This window comes from Heliangelus exortis, chromosome 18, assembly GCF_036169615.1.
Source record: "Heliangelus exortis chromosome 18, bHelExo1.hap1, whole genome shotgun sequence".
In the NCBI taxonomy this organism is placed as follows: domain Eukaryota; kingdom Metazoa; phylum Chordata; class Aves; order Apodiformes; family Trochilidae; genus Heliangelus; species Heliangelus exortis.
The window spans coordinates 1,350,589-1,371,482 of NC_092439.1; the positions used below are offsets into that span (position 1 = coordinate 1,350,589).

Sequence of the window (20,894 nt, forward strand, 5' to 3'; positions counted from 1 at the left end):
GCAGTGTGGAGGCTGAGTCACCGGGAGGCCTCAGGCCCCTGCCTCTTACCCAGTCTGACATAGAGCACATACTGCATGGAGTCCCTGGGCTCTGTGTAGAGGATGCTGCCTCTCATGCTGAGCCAGATGATGGCCACCTCTGCAATCATGCAGCTGAGCAGGATGCCCAGGTAGCCCCTGCCGTGGTCCACCAGGTTGAGGGAGCAGCTCTCGTTGGGGTTGTACACCAGCCCAAAGAGCACCACGGAGAGGATCACAAACCTGCCAGGCACAAACCACCTGGTTACCAGCAGCTAAGTCCAAGAAAGCTGCCATGTAATATCCCCCACCTCACAAAGCTCCTCCGTGCCCCTTAGCTACTTAGGATTAATTTCTTCTGGAAATCTCCTCCCCACAAGCCACCCAGAGGCCCTGCTGCCCCAGCAGAACAATTGGAGTCAAGTCATAGTATCACATTACTTGAGGCTGGATGTTAGGAAATATTTTTTCACTGAGAGGGCTGTCAGGCATTGGAATGGCCCAGGACAGTGGTGGAGTCCCCACCCCTGGTGGCATTTAAAAGGCATTTGGAGCTGGTCCTTAAGGACACGGTTTAGGAGCTGACTGTGGTGTTAGGCAAAGGTTGGGCTGGATGAGCTTGGAGGTCTCTTCCAACCTAAACATTCTGTGACTCTGTGATCCCATGGGATCTGCCACACTCCAGTTGTTTTTTCCTGAGCTCCTGTACAGAAACACAGCCCCAAGCTCCAGCAGCTAGCACAGGAGGGTGCAGGGAGCTCTGATCAGCCTCCTTCTTTGGGACAAGAACCTAAAGAGCTGAACCTATCCAAAGAACCAGAAGCTGGAAATACCCCAAGCACCCCACAGAAGCCTTCCAGCTAAGCAGAGGAAGAGTTCCAGCTGCAAGAAACAAAGAGCACCAGAAAAGGGAGGATTCAAAGCCTCCTTCTGCCTGACTTACCAGGTGGTGTGCAGGAGGAAGAGGAAGACTGCAGGCAGAACCAGATCATCGCTGCCCACAGACCAGCGCCGGCGGAACACAACAATCCCTGGCATGGCTAGTGGGTCACTGGGGGTTCAGCAGGCACAATGCTCACCTCCTGGAAAAGAACAGGCTCAGAGATGCCTCTCAGATCTCCTCAACCTCCTCCAGAGAGCCCCCAAGACAACCCCAGCAAGAGGGCTGCACCCCAGAGCTCTCCTGGATGAGCCCAGAGCTGCTTCCTCCCAGCATCCAGGGGCGTGGGGTGCTGAAGGAAAGGATCATACAGCTGAAAAAGTGAGAAGGATCAGGTGTGAAACAGGTGGGGAACTCACTGGACATAATCACCACTCACCCAGCTCTACTTCACAAGATTATCTGCAATCCTGTTAGGGCTGTGTGTGGGTAAGCAGTCTGTGTGGGGTGCCTGGACAGGTTATACTGACCTCAGCTCTAAAGCAGACCCTGTTGCCAGCCTCTTCTCTTGTTGTCCCAACAGTTCCCTCCCTCCTTTGGCTCTGCAAACCAAAATACCCATTAGCAGTTGGTGGTAGCATTTGGGGAAACTATTGACTGGCTCCCAAGAGCAAGCACTTAGAGCCAAGGAGCAAGCTCCTAGGAGACCTCTCACTCCACCATCAGCTCCACAGGAGCACCCTGCCAGCTCCACGTCTCCCGTGTGCTCCCACTGGTCCTGACAGGCACCAACAATTAAAAGGTTGAAGACTGAGGGGCTGGCTGTTCCTCCTCCCGTTTTGTTTGTACTCCTCTATTTTTAAAGCTTCCCAAACCCTTCAAAAAAAGAAACAGCAGTGGTGTAAAGTCACGAGACTCCCCAAGGCTATTCAGACACCTCCTCCCTGCACAGCTCTCCCACACCATTTCAGTTCTGCTGGGTATTCTCCAGCCTGCTCCAGACCAGGTCCATGGCTCAATCTTTTCCTGCAGCACACCCCATCTCCCTTCTGCATTTCTTGCCCAGTCATAACCAACAACCCTGATTTCTGGTCGCTTTTGTCACCCTTTGGTTTTGGAGGGGGTGTCTGTGCCATCTGCCCACCACAGCCACCAGACACCTCCTGTTCCCCTCTTCTGCACCCTAAACCTTGTCATATTTCTTACCTGGACCCTCCTGCACTGCCACAGACCAGGGGACAACCACACACTGGCCCAACTGAGGAGAAACTTGTACAACTTCCAACCTGTTAACCCCATTAACCTCCCAACCTCCATGCTCAGGGACTCCTGTCCCATCCAGGACCTGCAGCTCCAAAGCTGCCCAGCTCAGGTAGGAATTTCTTTGTGATCTGGCCATTTGCTAACAGCCTGACAGGCACTCAGAGGAAAAAAAAAAAAAAAAATGCAGCAACACTTGTTCAGTTGTGATGTAGTCAGGATTCCCAACAGCATTTCAGAGGGACTATCACCCACTGTACCTCAATGCACCAGGCAAAAAACCCCCAAACTTAGAGATGATGTCTTTAATTCAGTGCTCTGGGTGAAAAAAAGGGGAGGAGGGATATAATCCTGTGGAAACTGCTTTAAAGTTCAAAGTAACAGAAGTGTTGGTTTTGTGGGAGCCCACAGGCTGTGTCACAGCACTGATTCCTGCAGTAACAGAGCTGCCTCATCCTCCCAAACCTCTTCACCAGTCAGGTGTGGTTGCCCCATCCTTATTTTCTGTGCAACCCATCCCAAAAGAGAGGATTCTCTTGCACTGCCCCCCTGGCTGCTGGCCCAGACCTTCCTACCTTGTTTCATCACCAAGTATAGAAAAATCTACACACATTTTTCAGGCTTTCTGGGAGACCCCAGAGTTCCCAGGCTGAGACACTTCCAGGACGTTACTCACTTGGGAGAAGGAAATGCTCTAATTCCACCACCAAAACACATGTGAAATCACACAACCATTTGGATTCCCACTTCCTTAGCACATCACAATCAGAGCACTCACAACAATGCAGCTCTGCCTTCAAACTCCTCACTCCTCTGGCCATCCTGAGACTCTCCTTGCCTCTCCAGCCTCCAGGTCACCCTTGTATCCTGAAGCTTGCTAACTTTGCTCAGTCTACATGGACAAACTTTCCAGAACACTCATCCTTTATTCCTCTGGTCACCTCTCAGTCGAGCTTCAGACCTCAGCTCCCATCACCCCCCCTCTGCTGATGGCTGCATCCCACCAACACGCTTTCCCACAACTTCCAACCTCTCCAGGCACGAGCAGTTGTGCTCTGCTTGCTTTCACCCACCTTTTCTTGAGAGTTGGAAGAGGCAAAATAAGCAGCAAGAGCAGCAAACATCTCCTGTGGATTTCTTATCCTCAGCAACAGGCAGGGATGGAGCGGAGCAGCTTGTCCCTCCCTGTCACCCAGGAGAACACTCGCTGTGGGACTGTCACTCCTGGCTGTATGATCACCAGGCCCTTGGTTCCCAGCAGAAAGAGTCACAATTAATTTTCAAGGACTGTCTATTAAAAAAAAAAAATCTAAACCACGAGGTCTGGGGCCTTGTCCTTAGTTTGGAAAGAAGAGCAGTGATAGAAGGCCTGAGACTCTAAAGCCCACAAAAAACACACCAAAAAGCTTGCAGGGTGAGGACTCTTTGGCTTCATCCCAGGGTAGCAGATCCCAGGAGTTCTATTTCAAGATGATGAAGATGTGATCTAGCAGAAGAATCAGGAGGAAAATGAAAGGTCAGGGTGCCAACAGCCCTGACACCGCTGCCCCTGGTTCTGAGACAGCAGAACCCCTTGTGCTGCCCCTCAAAATCCCTGCAAAAAGTGGAGAATTCCCAGGCTCTTGAGAAACCTGGAGCCTGCTACAAGAAGCCCCAAGCTCTCAGCACTGAAACCAGGGAACAGCACATGCAGGCACCAAGCTTTGTGTGCAAGGAGTCCAGAGCCTTGACCCCAGAGCAAGGTCTACGGGGGCAGCAATCTGGGATGGCGTGTGGTCCAGCTGCTGCACGTTCTTCTCTCCTGTGATGGGTGTTTCACGGGAAGCAGATATCCAGGGAAACAGATATCCAGGGAGACAGGCTTCAGAAGGGAAGGAGGGAGCAGCAAACTCTTCTTGCAGCCACTGAAAAACCCCACTCAGCCAAGGGAAGGGCGGCGTGGTGGTGCCTGCCTGCTGACAGAGCCCAGCATCATCCTCGAAGCGGCTCCCTCCCTCCCAGCCAGCATTTATTCAGCTGAAAGCCAGCCAGCCAAGGGTCGTGACTCCCCCTTTTCCACACAAAACCCCCCTTTTCCCCGGCACCCTCTGGAAGGAAGTGACATCATCCCTATTCTGAGGAGCTTGTCTGCCAATTGTGGGAAGGAAGACGGGGAGCGGGCGATGCTGTCAGGGACGCAGAGCCAGGAGAGAAGGAAACCCCTCCAGCAGTCCTGCAGCACCACAAACCTCCTCCCCTCTGCTTTCCTTGCTGCCAAGAAGCTGACAGGACCTGGAGGGCTGCAGGAATGATTCAAACTTGAACTGGAGCTCCGTGCGAGGGGATTCTTTGGGTTGCAGCTGATGGCATCGGTGTGGGAGCGGGACTGGGAAGGGCTGAGGGGGCTGCTGGGCTCTCCCTTTGGGGCCAAAGGGGAGGAGAATTGGATGGGACACAAAAGGGGCACAGAGAGGGGGCCACCCTGGTCATAGAAAGGAGAGACTGTTCCAGAGATGTCTCTCCCCGAGGCCTTTTCAGCCGCTAATTCCTTGTGACATGCTCGGGGCTATGACAGACAGGATGTGGGGGAAGGGGAGAATTAGCTGTCTGTAGGGAAAGGCTTAGAGAAAAGAGCAAAGGAGAAAAATGCTACAGCGAGACAACATTCCAGCTAAACCTCAGAGATTTGGTCTAATCCAGCATCCCATCATGCCTGACATTAGCCTCAGAAGAAGGTACAGCAGTAAATACAAAGCTGGACACAGCCCCAGCTGAAGGAAAAGGGTTGCACGGAGATCCTGCACTGTAGGAGAGCACCCACACCATGCCAGCACCCCAAGAGACAACCAGCTGCTCCCCACCACCCAAACCCACCACCAGGATTTGCTGGCAGCTCACAGGCACCCGACACAGCCCAACAAATGAACCCCTTTGCAAACCCATCATCCCTACACCCACAGGGGACTCAGCATCCCCACCCCCGTGGCCCAAAACCCTCCTCCTGGTCACCACTCCACCTCCCCCAGTGCAAACCATTATCTGCTCGTTCCTCTCCAGTAAAAAATGGGAAACCAACACCACAACAGAATCAGATCTGCCCCTGCCAAGGGTTTCTTCTCACTTTGGCCATGCCTGCCCAGAGGCATCAGGAGGAGAAAGCCCTCCTAGACCAAACCACTCATCCCTTATTTCTCCTCTTGGCCTGAGATGGTGACTTGCTTGCAACTTGACAGAACCCGTGTGCAATGCAATCCCACCTCATCTGGCTTTCATATCCACCTCTTTCAGATGGTCTCCTCAGCTCTAGAATCCAGGATTTTTCACCCAAACTCTCTCAAAATAAGAACTGTTCAAATCCCAGTGACCAGATCTTCATCTTCACTCCTCGGGGCTATGGAAAGCCCAAAAGAAAAGGGAATTTCAAAGTCTTAGCTCTGTAGATGTTTGCAGTCACTACAGGACCAAGGCCTTTTGCTGTTCTGCAGAAATCCAGTGCCATGGACTGATCCTCCCAGTGGCACCTTCCTGCAGGCCTGGATGAAATGCCACCAGGGACTGTCCCAGCCCCAGGACCACCACCTCTCAAGAGCTGCTTAGAAAAATCCATCTGGACCACTGAAACAAAAGCAGCTTTGTGTCATGGCAGCTCCACCAGCAGCAGCAGCTCCTTGAGGGTTGTTTCCTGCACCTCTTCTTGCCTTGTGCTACCCCAGCAGAGGCACCTTCCCTTCATCCCAACACCACATCCAGAGATGGCCTGAAGGTGCAGCAGCCTGGCTGGAGAGCCCCAGGAGAACAAGAGGCACCCAAGTGACACCCAAGTGACACCCAAGTAGCCCAGGAAGGTGTCTGAAGACCACCAGATTAATTCCACCAGTTCAGTCCTCTGGAGCTGTCTTCTGCTTCCTACCACACAAATGGGAACCACAAGCAGTGTACAACCTTCCTCTTCTCCTCCCATCAACAGCACCCTGTTCTGTCCCTCACCTGCATTTCCTCCTTCTGAAATGATTTTATGAGAGCTGCTGAAGCTCTCTGTACTTTTTGCAGCTGCCCAAGTGGTTTTACACTGAAGGCAACAAAAAAAAGCAACACCCTTTTCAACCAACCACGTCTGTCAAGTTTAGGTGACCCAAGGTGACATTCAGCATGCTTAACCAATGCCATTTCCTGACCCTTCCACATCTGCAGGTTGATAAATCATGAAACTTCTCCCCCAAAAAAGCATTAACAGAAGTTTCCAGCCCCATCAAGGTTCTCCTACCTAACCCCACATCCTTTTTCCCCTCACAAGCACATCCCACATGGGACACGGGTCCCATCAGCACCAGCCCTGCAGCAAACAGAAACCTCCTGTTCCCATTAAGCAGAGCTTTCTAGAAACACTTACTGTACTTGTCAGAAATCATCAATTAGAACTTGGATCAAACTTCATCAGCCCTCGCCCAGCTCTTTTCAAAGGGCCTTTAAAGGGAGCTCTTTCTGGTTTTGAGCTTGGTTCCTCACAATCCAGGAATTGTTCTTCCCATGCAGGGAGAAGGGGGATGTGGCTCCATCCATCCAAAATGCCCTGGAGCTGTGTTTGTGTCTGCACACAAAAAAAACCCCATTTCTGCTCCAGCACCTCTTGAAGGACCCAGAGAAAGGCCAGAGGAAGGTTTGTTGCTCTCCATCTCCCCTGCACAAGAAATCTGTGATAGGACAGGTGGAAAAAAACCCATCCAACCCTTTGAAAAGTGCCCTTCCAGGGTGGGAATATCACAAAACATCTTAAGAGAGAACTCAAAATAATGTGAAACAGGTTCAGAGTACAAGGTGGGGACAAAACTCACTGCACCAAAGGAAGGGGAACCCTCCTGCCACCTCTGGAAGGGCACAAGCTCTGGAAGGTACCTGCTGGGAGCAAAGCCTGCAGGAATTGCAGGGAAAGATCTTTCCCTGGGGGGAGATGGTAGAGCAGCTGCCAGAAGGTTGTGAGGATAATTCCAGCATGACTGAATATGATTAAGGGAAGAGAATTAAGAGAATATTGTGTGTATTCATGCAACATCTCAGGGTCCTGTTACAACCAAACCACAGACTGCTCAGCCAGGGCAGAGAATGCTGGCAAAAAAAATCATGGGGGGAGGTCTTCAATCCTGGAATATCAATTTCATCCCTACTTTTAAAGATTCTCCTTTATTGTCTCCCATTTTCCAAGGAGAAGGCAATAAAATGAGTCCGTGCCAGAGCCATGGGACTCAACCATCAGGTTTGACACAGGAAAGGCTCAAAAAGCCTCTTGTGGCTTGGCCCATTTCAGCTGCAGCTCCCCCTGGACGAGGCCCCTGCAGCACAATCAGCTCACTACAATGTCACCAGCACAGAACTCAGATGATTGGTTGGGTTAGACCTGGAATTCCAACACTGCCCACTGACACAAATACCCAAAATACACCTCGGAGTAGGAACTGACCTTCAAAACCCAGGGAACAACAACTTCTGAGTGTCCCATCACTTCAAATCCTAAATGCTGGTGTAAATGCACCCTTGGAATGGTGACCATCACAGGAATATACTGGTCCTGCCCAGCTGGCCCAACACTGACCCATCTCCACATCTCCATCAGCTTTTTCCTCCTGAATATTCCTCCCAAGGCCCCTTTGTCTCAGACACCATAAACACAAAAAGATGTTTTCTAAGCCCAGGTGCTCTTTGCTGAAATCCATCCCCTCTGTCCCTCACTCCCAGAGCCTCTTGCCTTGGGTAGAAATCCCTCTCACAAGTGTCCCACACTGATTTCAAACACAGCATTTCCCACCTGTTACCTCCTTGCACCCTTCTTGAACCTTTGAATTTCAAAAGCTGCCTCTTAGCTCACGAGAAAAAAAAAAAAAAACACTCTTAAAACCTCACTACTAATGCAGAAGATTTAGAATCTCATTTGCTGCTCACTCCAAAGTGGTTTTTTTTCCCCCAGAGAGCAATGCCCTGGCACAACACAGGGTCCAGTGCTGCCATACTGCATGTTCCTCAGCAGTGGTATTGATAATCCCAGGCATTAACTCAGATCTGAAAAATCTCAAGTATTTTTTTAAATAAAGAGATGCTACCATTAATATATTTAAGTTAGATTTTAGGCTCTGCACACAGAGGGTTCACATGTCAAAGGATTTTTCTGCAGCTGCAAGGATTAGTGCTTTCCCCCAAGAACAACTTGAGAGAAAGTGAGCATTTAAATAAAAATAAATTGGTAGCATCCCTTTGCCTCCCTTTGATGGACTCACATGCTAGGGGGGTTGAAACTAGATCATCTTTAAGGTCCTTTCCAACCCAAACCATTGTGGTTCTGTAGAATTCCCAGGAATGAAGGTATTCTTTGCAAAGAGCTGAGGTATGACTTGAAACTAAGTGTATTTTCTGATTATTTTTCATTATAGAGGCACTAGGCCCAGCCAACAGATGTTTTGCATGTACCTGTCCACAGGGGTGATGTTTTCAGAGGGAAAAAAAAAAAAAAATCCAACTTAAAAAGGGAGTATTGCTTCCCTCTCATGAGCAGAGTTCCCATTTCCAGTAAGTGCAGTTCACAGGAGGATTTGCCAAGGGTGCTGCCTGCCTTTAGCTGCAGAAGAAAATCTGAAGTTTCCCCTCCTTTTCCAGCTGGGAAACCCCACAGGTTTTTTTCCAAGGTGGAAAAAGGAGAAGTTTGTAGGGATAAGCACAGTTCTCCTCTTAAAAACACTTTGATTTTAGTACCTAAGGACCCTGATCACTGAGAGACACTTCAATTGCCCAAATTAAAAGAAGAATAATGTTCTGATTGAGAGGAAAAGAGCCTCACCCTACAGCTCCAAGATTACTGGTACTTTTCTCCTTGACCTCAGTGGCAGCACAATTGAACTCCAAGCTTCAGACTTGTCAGATTACAGAAAATTAACTCTTTGTGAGGGAGTGGTCAAAAAAAACCCCAAGAGAAGTCGACAGAGCAGCAGCTTACCTTAAAATGAGCCACTTTCCTGAAAATTGGGAGTGGAGAAGCACAATCCAAGTCTGCTGACACTGATTTAGTTAAAAACCACCACCCAAGCCTTGTATCAGTGCCTACATATCTGCAGCCACCTACATTTCATGCTAGCAAAGCCCACAAGCTGAGCCTCCTGACAATTCCAAGCTCGAGCAAAAATAATGCCCAAGTTGCTAGGGGAAAAAAAAAAAAACAAAAAAAAAATGTACAAAAAAAAAGTGAAACTAATTTTGTACTTCAAACAGAACTTACTGTTCAACAAAGTAATGGATCTGTTGAAGAGTCAGCAGTGAGCAGAAAAGCTTGGCAAGAACAGGGCATGGAAAGGTAATATTTGGAGGAGTTGACCTAAGTTTTTAGGCATAACAAGTACCTCACTTTCAAAGATTTTGAGCAGCTGGGCACCCCCAAAATCTGACTGACATCAGGCAGTGCAAACAACCCTGGTCCAGCCACACTCACAGATGTGGTACAACAGTTCAGTTTCCCTGGACACAATTATTTGGGGTCAGTGTTGTTTGGTTTTGTTGTTAAACCCCATGGCTGGATTCCAAATTTGTTCATTCATGGTTGTAGACCACAGAGTCATTAAAAAGTCTATGGGAAAAAGAGCAAGGGTTGGATTAAGTCAGGCAGGGCTGAAGGAAGTGGAAAAAGGTACTTACAAAAGGAGGGTTTCAGATGGAGCTGACTGGTGCCAATCTGACAGCCTCATTTCTTTAGGCAAGCTATTGTTCACCACAGTCCTGGCAAATTCAAAGCTGGCAAGGTTTAGTCCACCCTGGAATGCTTGTCACAGCCACCTTAAAGAAAAAAAGAAGAGATAAATAAAAGCACGTCAGGAGGAGCATATTTTAAGGTGAAAAAAAAAAAAAGATTATTATATATTCCTGCTCCAGCGAATCTTGAACCGACCTGCCTTGAGGAAGAGAGGACAACCACACCAAAGTGGAACCCCTTGTTTACACTGGTGGGCAAAGAGTTTTCCCAATAATTTGACTCATTGCTTCAGGAATTCCCTAGAGGATGAGTCACATCCAGGGAAAGCCACCAGTCATTCCACGGGAGCTCCAGGGACCCACGGCTGCCAACAGGAGAAGAGTGAAAGAAGTGGGAGAAGAGGAGATCAGTGCCAAGCTGGAGAAAACTCTGTGGTCAGCAGCTCTCCTTGGCATTCCTGCCTTGCTCCCTTCCCCAAAAAACCTGCTGGCATGCAGGGGAACATCTCCTCGAGCAGCAGAGACACAGCCCCAGCCTCTGGAGAGAAGGGAATCTCTGGGGGTTCTTCCCCCTGCAGCTGCCAGGACAGGAGGAGGAGGAGATGCTGGCTCTGTGGCATCCAAAATCTGCTTGATGGAGGGAGGGAAGGTGTTCCTGGAAGGGAAAGATGCTAAGGAATGAGAAGGTGCCTCTTCCAAGGGGGATTGAGCAGGAATAAGAGGGGGCCATGCAGAATTTCAGTGTCTCACACCACGTTACAACCCCCCTGTCCACACTTCTTCTGCTTCACCCCCCACTCTAACTTACCCTGGGATTTTTCCCCAAGTGGTGAGGCAGGTACCTGCCCAGTTACAGGTCTAAAATGCTGAGAATCTCTGCTATGTGCCAAGCTCTTCTGCAGACAAAAAACCCATGGCCCCTTTCCTCAGCAGAGTTTGTAATCATCAGACAAGGATGCTAACTGGGTGAAACTGCCAGGCTCAGTTGAGGAATTTCAGCAGAAATTGGCTTCAAACATTAAACCTGACTTGGATCCAACCTATTTCCATGCTCCTGGTGCTGCCTGTTTGTTTTTTCTTTCACCCTGGGCTGAGCAACCCATTTCTAACCAAACACCCACACTGCTTCTCTGGTTTCTGACCTTGCCATTTGCACTAAAACTGCATCTGCTGAGCCTGACAGAGACCTGGTGCCTCCACTTGGGCTGAAATGGCCACTTTTGCTTTATATCCCTTACTTTGGGTGAGGATCTGCCTGGATCTCACATTCCTACAAGTCAGGCTGAAAAGATTGGCCCCTGGAGGTCACACAGCCCAAGAGCCATCATGTCCTTAAAGGGACCTGAATCCAGAGGGGACCTGAGTTCCAGAGCACTCTCTAGCTTATCCTGCCTCAAAAAAAAAAATGAAGTTTTTCATCTCATCCACCACAATGTTTTCCATCTCATTCACCACGAAGGATCCAACTGGTAACTCACAACCAACTACACTTCCCTAAAATGTTCTCCCTTTACCTCCTTCCCCCACAACCAACCCCCAAATGCCCCCAGCCTATTTCACAACTCTTTTTTAACAGGTGACTCCAAAGCCAGGAAACCCTTAGAAGCCTACCACGATTCCAAAGAGGGAATATTCCCCAGTGCTGGGATTTCCCTGGAAGCACTGGCTGTATTTCAACACCAATGCATGGCTCTGCTTTCTCCTGTTCTTCCCCAAACCTCCCCAGGTTCCCACCTTCCAACAGCTTCTCCCTCCGGAGAGCTCTTGCACCTTATCAACCAGAACTGGTTTTATTTCTTGGCCACAGCTCTGGATTTCTCCCATCCTTCACTGAAAATTAATCAGGATAAACTGCAAGCAGAACCATTTCATCCTACAAGCCCATTAAACCAGACAGAACCTCCAGCAATATTTATGGCACCCTAACCCTATTTCACCATCATCCCCTCCCTCCAGCCTGTCTTCACAGAAGGAACCTCAAAAAAAAAAAAAAAAAAAAAAAAACCAAACCCAAAACCAAACCCAGAATCTTTTTTTTCCTTTTTTGGGGGGAAGTCTAATAACCTCTAACATCCAGAAGGCTGCTGCTTTTCAGAGGAAGGCTTCCCTTGGGAAGAATCCAGGAATCCAGGCCCTGTGCCCATACCACAGAACGCATCCTCTGTCACTTGAATGCTCACCCTGGGGCATTAATAAAGCAAAGAGCAAACCCCAAAAGACCTGACCCCAAAGTCAGGAGCTTTGGCTCTTGAAGGATCTGTGTATTTAGTGTCACCCACCCAAGTGGCAGCACAGCACTGCCTGCCTTTAAAGTCCACCCCTAAGAGCAGAAAACACCTATTTGCCAAAATCCTAGAGCAGAAAATTGGGAATTTTGGTTTAGGAATATCCTTGACTTGGATGATATCACATATGGACACTGGAAGAGGCCTTGCAGCATGGGACAACAGAAAATTGCCATTGCCTGTCACAGCAACACAGCTCCTGACCCTCTGCTCCTCAAAATCCAGCACCCAAGAAGCTTTTCAGATGCAAAAGCAAAACAGGTTGTCAGGGGAAGTGACAGTCAGACAGCTTTGGATTGACTAAGGTGCTTTTTTCATCCTAAGTAGTCCAGATCAGAAGATGAAATAAATAAATAAATAAATTTTAAAATCTATATATATATATTTTTTTTTTTTCTGCTTCTCAAAGCAAAGATTGAAAGCCTAACTCTGAATTTTCAGCTGCTGGCTTCTGCTGCTCCAACTTCAGAAGAAATGTGGTTCTGCCCCTCCCATTTCGTGGCTTCCACCTCAGTGCATGAGAACAGCCCTTGAAATAAAACAAATTATCAGGCTAAGCATTCCCAGAAGAGAATGAGGGGAAAAAAAAAAAAGAGAGGAAAAAAAAAAAAAAAAAGCAAGATTCCTTATTCCTGCCTGGAGAACACAACCTTCTAAAGAAAGCTCCCAGCTTTGCCCCAGCTGATGTCAAGCTTGCTAATTACAGTGAAAAATCTGAAGCAAGGAGGAGCAGGAGGGAGGGAGAGGCAGACTCCAGCTCTCAGGCTCAGACAAATGACAGCCTGAGCAAACTTTTCCTGCCTCAGTGGTTGCTGCCACAAATAACCCCTCCAGGGCTCCGTGCTGCAGGGACCCAGCTCCCTGTCACCTCCTGGACACCCTGGGAAGTCCTCAGTGCCCCCCAGCCCCTTCAGCAGCACCCACCTCCTGGCTGGGAGCATCCTCAGGGGCTTCTCCCCCAGACAGTTCCTCTCTCCCCAGCCCTGCTGGGAACCTTTCTTGTGCTTACCCAGAGCTTTCTGAAAGCCTCCCTTGTCTCCTCACCCAATCCTTCAGCTTTTGTGCATCTTCTCTCTCCTCCAGCAACCCACTCCCCCCATTATTCTGTCATTCTCTGGCTCCCTTTTCTCTTCCAGTCTGCACATTTTTGGGGTGGCTTCCCTTGATGACAGCTTTGCAGCCCTCCATCTCTTTCTCCATACTGATATTATTTTTTTTTTGTTGTTCCTAAGATGCCTCAAAGTATTCTTGAGAGAAGCAGAGCTCCTCCTTCCAGCTGCCAACAGCTGCCCTACAAGCTTCCCCTTTAGGAACCCAGAGGAGATCACCCAGGCAGAGTGCAGCATTAAAAAAAAAATAAAATAAAACAAATCCCCAACTGTTCACTTCATGCAGCTTCCACCTCCCTCTTGGGCTTAGAAATTAAGTCCCAAATTCAGACCCAGTGGAAATCAAACCCAGGCAAGTTCCCCTGTGACTTACCAGGTTTTTTTGCTTTCCCTGGAGCTGCTCTCTCCAGCTGGTGCTTCAGAGAAAGCTGCAGGATGAGGCACCAAGAGCAGCCCAAACCCCCCCCTGGGATGCACCATCCATCCCCAGCACAAGGAGCCCAATTTCTTCCTCTCCTTTTCCTAGGAATTCTCCCCCTGGGCAGTGCTTCCCTAATGACACAGCAAGAGGAAAACTGAAATCCTGGGTGGAATCCTGCCCAGCTGAAGTAGGTAGCCTCTTCCTGACTTGCAGATTTGGATGCATGTGATGAGAGAAGGCAGGGATCCTATTTTGATTTTGCTTATGTAAGCAAGGATGAATCAAGCCCAGGTTCCTCCAATCTTGTCTCATATTTAAGCCTTATATATATATATATATATTCCCACAACCTGGAGCTAAAAAGCCCTTTTCTTCAGACAGAGCCTCCATCAGCTCCACTTCCAAAGCCCAGCACACACATCCCTCCTCCTCAGCACCCCCACACAGCACCTTGAGCTCCCAGGTCCAGCAGAGCATCTGCATCCAGAGCTCCTCTCCAAAGCTCCAGCCCTTGGTGGCTCCAGCTGTGCCTACTTCCAGACCTCCTCCTGGTCCCAGAACACACACACACACCTCAGCCCATCCCTCACTGGCAGTGTTCCTTCCTCCTGCACCCCAGGGAGAGGCAGTAGGTGAGTTGGGAATTCAGTTTCTAGCTCAGGATTTAATTAGACAACTCAATTTTAGGAGGTCTCCTACTTAACATTCTGTAGTCCTTTAGCTTGCCAGCTCTGACTCCTGCAAATACTCTGCCTTACATGCATTTTACTCTTTTTTTTTTTTTTTTTTCCCCTCTGTCCAAGAGCTTACATAAACTTCTTCTGCTTATTGTTCTCAGTGGGTTCAGCACTGAAGACCCTGGAGCTGGAGCAGCATCTCATCCTCTGCTCCACACAAGTCTGACAAATTCAGGGAGCACAGCCACCCATTCCCATCTCCAGCCAGGGTACCACACACCTCCTCCTCCTCCCAGCACACCCAAGTTTTCACACTCAGTTCCTAAACCAGCACTCCCCCTTTTCTTCAGGTATCTCCTTGATATGCTGCCCCCCTCTCCCTTTCTACTCCACCTCATAGCTCTTCCAAGATCCCAGCTGCAGGATTCTTTTCCTTGGGTTTCCCAGCAGGAACATCACCTAACAAGCTATTTACTGCTCATTCCAGCTCCAGAAGAAGGTTAGAGGCAGGGGCAGATGAAGCAGAACACCCTATCCTCCTTCCATCAGTGGTGTGCAGGAGCTTGGAGCTGATTCTGTAAGATCTCAACATGAGCAAAGTGTTTCCAGCCAGGCCCAAGGGTTGTGTTGATATATTCTTATGAAACACTTTTTTTTTTTTTTTTGTCCTGTTGCCACCATCCTCCTGCTTTCCACATACTCCTTGCTCTCTCTCTTTAGCTGCTCCTGCAGAAGTCACCCAGGACATGGTGGAAGGAGGTAGGAAAGTCTGACAGCATCACCATCCAGCTCTGTACCTAGAATGAGTTCAGCAAAGCTGGATGAAAGCAAGGGGAGAGGAGGTGAGGCAGAAGGAGACATCCCACATGACAAGGGGAGAGCTGCAGCACCCAGGAAAAAACATTCCTTGGCTCCTTATAGACATGACCTGAAAAGCACAGCCTGCCTGTTCCTGTGGCTAACAACTGGTTGGGCTGAAAGAAAAACCAGGAACAATTTTTTCCCAAGCTAATGGAGTGCAGGAAATGAGGATGAGCCACACAGAGGAGTCCACCAGCTCCAGCTTTAGGAGGTACAAAAAAGCAGCAGGGACTCTTCAGAACAGGAATGGAAACCATGGTTAGTAACACACAGAGAAGAGAACCAGGAAAATGTGATGGAAGTGATCAGAGATAAGTGGGAAAGCAGCTAGGGATCTTCTCCCTGCCAAAGAGAAGGGGACAAAATGTAGTACAAGCTCTACCTAAATAACATCAGGTTGGTGCCAACAAACTGCAAGAGCAAAATAAACAAGAGTTTCCTTACCACAGGAAGATTTCTGCCAAAGGAAGCAGCTCAGCCACCCAGCTCACCTGGCACCCAGCTCCTCCAGAAACAAACCACAGCTTCTTTTCAAAGCACTCCTGAACCCTGGGCCTGTCTGAACTCAACAAGTGTCACCTTTCCTGAAGAAAAGCAGCCAGGTCAAGCTCAGGGGTGTAAATAGCCTTGTTATCTGCTCCCAGGTGGAAATCCAAGAGCTGTGAGGATGAATGCTCAGGGAGCTGGCTGCTGCACAACCTGGACAAAAGCCCTGCTCCCACTTCCAAGCTCTCTCTGCTGAAATACAACTGGAAAATTAAGACATCAATAACTTTGCATTTGATGTGAAACAAAGGGATTTCACTTCTCCATCACCAAGAGAGATAAAGCACAGGAGCTGACCCCAAATCTCCTCCTGAGAACTTGGTAACAGCAAATGGGAAGGATCCCTGCTTCATCAGCTCTTTGGGGGGAAAAGATGCATTTTTCAAGTGATTTCCAGAGGAGAAGTCACCTTTCCTCTAGGCTAGCAGCTAAGATTTTCAAATGCTAGATGAATCTTCACACTTGAACTTATAATCCAAACAGGATTAAATGAAAAAAAAAAAAAAAAAAAAAAAAAGCTGTTTATTCAGATATACTCCAGGACAAGTGACAGGCTCTGAGCCAACACAGTTTTAGGCTCTTAGGAGAAAAAGAACTTTTCCTCTTATGCTGTAGGCACTGCATCATTATCCCTATAATTAAATGTAGTGCTTTTGTGGCAATGCTTTCTGCAGGATTTGTCTAGGTGAGGAATTTTTTTCCCTTCTCCTGAAATTATATTACGATTAACCATGAAGGGTCCATTCATTTGAAGCTTTTCAACTGGGTTTCAGAAGTAAATGCCTCAAACAGCCCTTGGTGAAATATAATAATTTTGGAAGAGATCACAAGCACAAGATCTGGGGCTTGGTAACTAATTTATTGTTCTTGCAAGTGAATTTTCAAAGCCTGCAAAAAAAAAAAAAAAAAAAAAAATCTCTTTTTCAATATGTGATGCAGATCCTCATCCTTGATTAGAGCTCAAAGGCCTCAGAGTAATATTATATTGCAATTAACCCAACTGATTAAGGCATAATCAAGCACCTAAATATCAGGCACAAGCCTAGCCTGGGTCTGAGCTCTTTTGTACCTCACTCCTGAGCTATTTTCCTCAATTTCTTCCTGCAGCCACTTAAATTCTCACCGTGGGCACAAACATTCAAGCTGAGATTTCCTACAGTTCTTTCCTGGGCAATATGGGAAAGTGTTTTCAGCCCTTTTGGAAAAAGGAAACAGAGGAATCAAGGCTGCATTCTCACAGAGATGTTTTGCTCAACTTGAACTCTGCCTGGACCTTGCAGACTGCCCTGGGGAGCCCTCAGGATCTCTCTGCAGATCCCAGTCTGTGCGTGCAACACTTTGCAAGGACACAAAGCTCCAGCAGAGCCACGTCAGATGGCTCCTGTTCTTTTCCAAACTATGACTCTAATCCCAGACTCTTGGAGAAGGGGATTTTCCCAAGTGCTCAGTGACAGAGCACATGACAAGTGCACTGAGATGCCAAGGAATTGCTCACAAAGCTTCACGGCGTTTGTCTTTCCCACACTCCCCAGGCAACACACCTTTTCCAGGGAAAACTCTGTGCCTCTAACCCCTGCCATTCAGGTTCTGATGACCTCAGGAATCCACGCTTGGTCAAGAACCCCTCTCCAGCCTTTTTTCTCTGGAGCTGGCCACCAGTCAAGCCCAGTTTCCTGCATTCCTTCCTCCGAACTGGGAGCGCTGGGGGAGACGTCAAGAGGTGGAGGACAAAAGGAAATTTCTGCTGGAAATACAGAGCTGGGCAGGGAATTCATTAGCAGAACCTGGTGGTGATTAGGTTACTGCTGGAAGCAAGATAATGAAGAATTCTGCTATCTACAGATCAGTGCTGCTGTCACTCCCATGAAGAACCTGTCTGTGTGTGCATCTCAGGACACGCAGCATCCAACCCATCTGCACAGATCATTTCTGATTTTTATTTTCACTGCAAAGAGGAAAAGAGCAGAGAAGGCAGACCCAGAAAGCACAGTCTGCTCCAGCATCCACTTGCCTAACACGTGATGAGTTTGAGCATTCTTTAAACTGGAAAAAATTCCTGTCCACAGGCTTCTCCCTCCCTCCACTGCACTCAGGCACAGCCAGGATCAGTGTGAAGAGCAAGCACCAGCAGGCAGGATCCTACTTCAGCTGAACAAATGATACCAAGAGGCAAAAAAATGATCACTCTGGAGCAAGGAAGTAAGAATACTGGCAGAATGTCACCGTGGAGTAAGGAAATAAGAATACTGGCAGCATGACACTATAAATAATTCACCGTCGGTTCAATGTTCTCTCCTGGCACCACTGAAACTTTAAAGGTGTTCCAGCTACCAGGCTGAAGTTCATCTGGAAAAAGAAAAATTATACAAAGGACACAAGAATGACCCCACTCCTTTTCCACGAGTAGGTTTTAAATTGCAACACCAGCAGCCCACGCATGCCTCCTTCCCTCTCTCCCTCCTCCTCTCCCTATGCTTTACCCTAATACACCAGCAAAATTAAAAAAAAAAAATTATAATAAAATTCTACATTTCCACCAGTGAAGAACCTTCCAGGCTGTACATGAAAGAAGCAGGGCAGAGGCAGAGAGACAATCTGGTCCCTGAAATGTGTTAGTTTCTGGGCTTACAAGCTCACCTACACACAGAGGAGCACAGAGGCACAATGGCAAGTGGGGGGACTCAAATCCCACCCTCGCCCTGCACAGCACCAACTCCTTTTCTGACCCTGTCAGTTGAAAAAAAAAAAACCCAACATTTAGAACCCAAAAGCATCGTCAGGATGGGAGCCAAAGAATCCAGAAGTAAAAGAGCAAAGAGGAGACTGGGAAGGGGGGAAAAGTTGGAAGGCAGAATGAGTACAGCCTGCCACTTTAACACCCCTCCCTCAGCTGACAGCAAGCAGGCATCATGTTCCTGCTCCAGATGCCAGCAAGGGCTGCAGTGACCTTTGTGTTGTCCACCCCCCTGCACCAGAAACACACAGGCAATTTTTTTTTCAAGTGCCTGCAACTTTTTGACACCCCTGTTTTCGGGAAAATTGAGATAAACCGTGGATTTTTGCAGACAAGACCAGAAAACTTAAAAAAAAAACAAACCCAACAACCTCTTCTTTTGGGTGGGCTTTTCCTCCTCCACAAGGAAGCTGAAATTATGTTCTCTGAAGAGTTCTGAGTCTTCACTAAGTGCCCTCAGTAAAAAGGCTACAAAGAATTATACAAATAATACAAAGTATTATTCTTTACATGAAGCCCTAAAACTTTCAGGCACATCATCTTCATTCAAACGTTGGGAACACAGAAAACATGAGGATGATGAAGAAACTCCACGATTTGCACTGAGCACAGTGAAGCTGAAGGACCAAGAATATTGGTATTTAATGGCCAGCTACCAACTGATTGAAACCCCACAGTTTTAGGGGAAGACTTGATAACAATTCCCCTGATAAAATAAAAGTAAATAAGAGACAGTGACCTCCAAGCAGGAGCCCCCAGATGTGCTCCCCATAACTGTGGGGCTCCAGTGGCAGAAGTGGCCCTGGAAACTCCCAAAGAGAAAAGCTCCAGTGCTTCAGACAAGTCCCCAGCACCTCTTTTCATCACAACCAGGAGTACTCACCACCAAAGCACCCCTAGCAGTCTCAGCCACACCACACCTCCTGCTCAGATGGGAGTCACAGTCCTACTTTTGCTCACTGGCCACGTTGTGTTGACTTTGGAAGAGTTAAAGGGCTGAACAAAAAGTTCTGTATATTTAAGAACATCAAAGGGAAGTCCTTCTGAAGAGGTATGGGCAAAACAATGGGGTTTACTCACCTCACAAGCTCCATTTTAAGGCCAGTCCCCCCTTTTTTTCCCCATGAGCCTTTAGCTACTGTGCCAAAGTGGCAGATCCACCAAATTTCTTTTGCTGGTGACCAGGAAGAACACTCATCCAAAAGCCAACAAGGCACCACCCTTAGGCAGGTGTCTGCTTTCCACTGAATTTAGCTGAAACAAGACACTCAGAAAACAAACCTCTCCACTCATCCAACTCCTTTCTTGTTGCCACTTCCTTTTCAGCTTACAGAGAGAGGGCAACCTAACTTTGGGACTGCAGCTCCTCTCAGGTCTCATAAATGCAGCTGATTTCCTTGATGCACCATGACTGACACCACCCAACCTTCCTGAACAAGGAGAACATGTTGGCCAAGCTCCCCAGGAAGAGCTGTCCTAGACAGGGCTGGGCAAAATCCTCCCTTTCACCAGCAGCCTGCAACTGGGCACAGCAGAATCCAACCAGTCTGTGCCCTCTGAAGGTTTTCTCTCCTTTAAATAAGGGTGGATTCACAAAGAATTTTGTCTGGCATGGTCATTCTGAGTGAGCTCCTAACCCTGCCCCACAAGCAGGGACCAAAGCTCTGGGGTGGGCTTTTTGCAGCCTTTCTGCATTCAGCAAGAGCACAGAATGCTGGAAAAAGCAGGGAAAAAGCAGCAGGGTGGACTCCTGGATCTCCTTGTAATTAACTCTGTGGCCATGGGGCAGTGAAGCATTTTGTCTTGAAGACACTGCACAGAATCCTGGCCTCTCTTCAGCAGAGAAAAACTTGCAGGCAGGAGCCAGGCAGGGAAAGGAGGAGTATTAGTTTCCCACTCAAGTCAGAAATCAAATCTTTTTCCCACCTTTCTTGACAAATCCCCTTGTAGTTGAGAATTCAAGCCCCTGCATCTTCTATCTGTTCCCATAGGAACACAAGAACCACAACTGCTTCCAACTTCATCTCTCCTTTTCCAATAGTGGAAATAGCTAATGAAGTCTTGGGAGCTCTTCTGCAGCAAGAAGATGATGCAAGCTTGAAGAAAAGAAACACTTTTCTTATCTCTTCTACAAAAAGGGAGCAGCAGCCACACCATCCTGAGGGGCAGAGAGTCCTGGATAATCATCTCCCTCCCTTTTTGTCTCTCCTAATTGGAATCCACCACCTTTTCTCCTCCAAAATCCAGAGTTTAAACAAAAACTCTGTGCTGAAAAGCCAATTCTTGGAAAATCCCTGCAGAGAGGCAGCAGGCAGGTGCAAAGCAGTTGAGCAAACACCAGCAGATCCCATCTCAAACAGAAGGAAAGGTATAAACACATTTTCTGGGAACAGGATCTC

General features: G+C 48.1%; 1 protein-coding gene across 13 annotated transcripts in view; it reads right to left on the reverse strand.

Moving 5' to 3' along the window:
- DAGLA (diacylglycerol lipase alpha) overlaps nucleotides 1-20,894 on the reverse strand; it is a 79,766-nt gene that overhangs the window by 32,781 nt on the left and 26,091 nt on the right. For 5 of the 13 annotated variants that reach the window (XR_011729410.1, XR_011729409.1, XM_071761818.1 and 2 more), the window contains 5 exons: nucleotides 9,809-9,946; nucleotides 3,232-3,449; nucleotides 1,429-1,500; nucleotides 962-1,100; nucleotides 50-261 (listed from right to left, as the gene is read on the reverse strand). Coding sequence is in view for 11 of the 13 variants with exons in the window: in XM_071761818.1 (XP_071617919.1) it covers nucleotides 50-261; nucleotides 962-1,056 (307 nt within the window). In the remaining 2 variants the exon portion in view is untranslated. Of the gene's footprint in view, nucleotides 1-49; nucleotides 262-961; nucleotides 1,101-1,428; nucleotides 1,501-3,231; nucleotides 3,450-9,116; nucleotides 9,317-9,808; nucleotides 9,947-17,302; nucleotides 18,231-19,378; nucleotides 19,492-19,575; nucleotides 19,798-20,894 lie in introns of those variants that run through there. The other 8 variants (XM_071761817.1, XM_071761822.1, XM_071761821.1 and 5 more) reach the window with 8 other exon arrangements.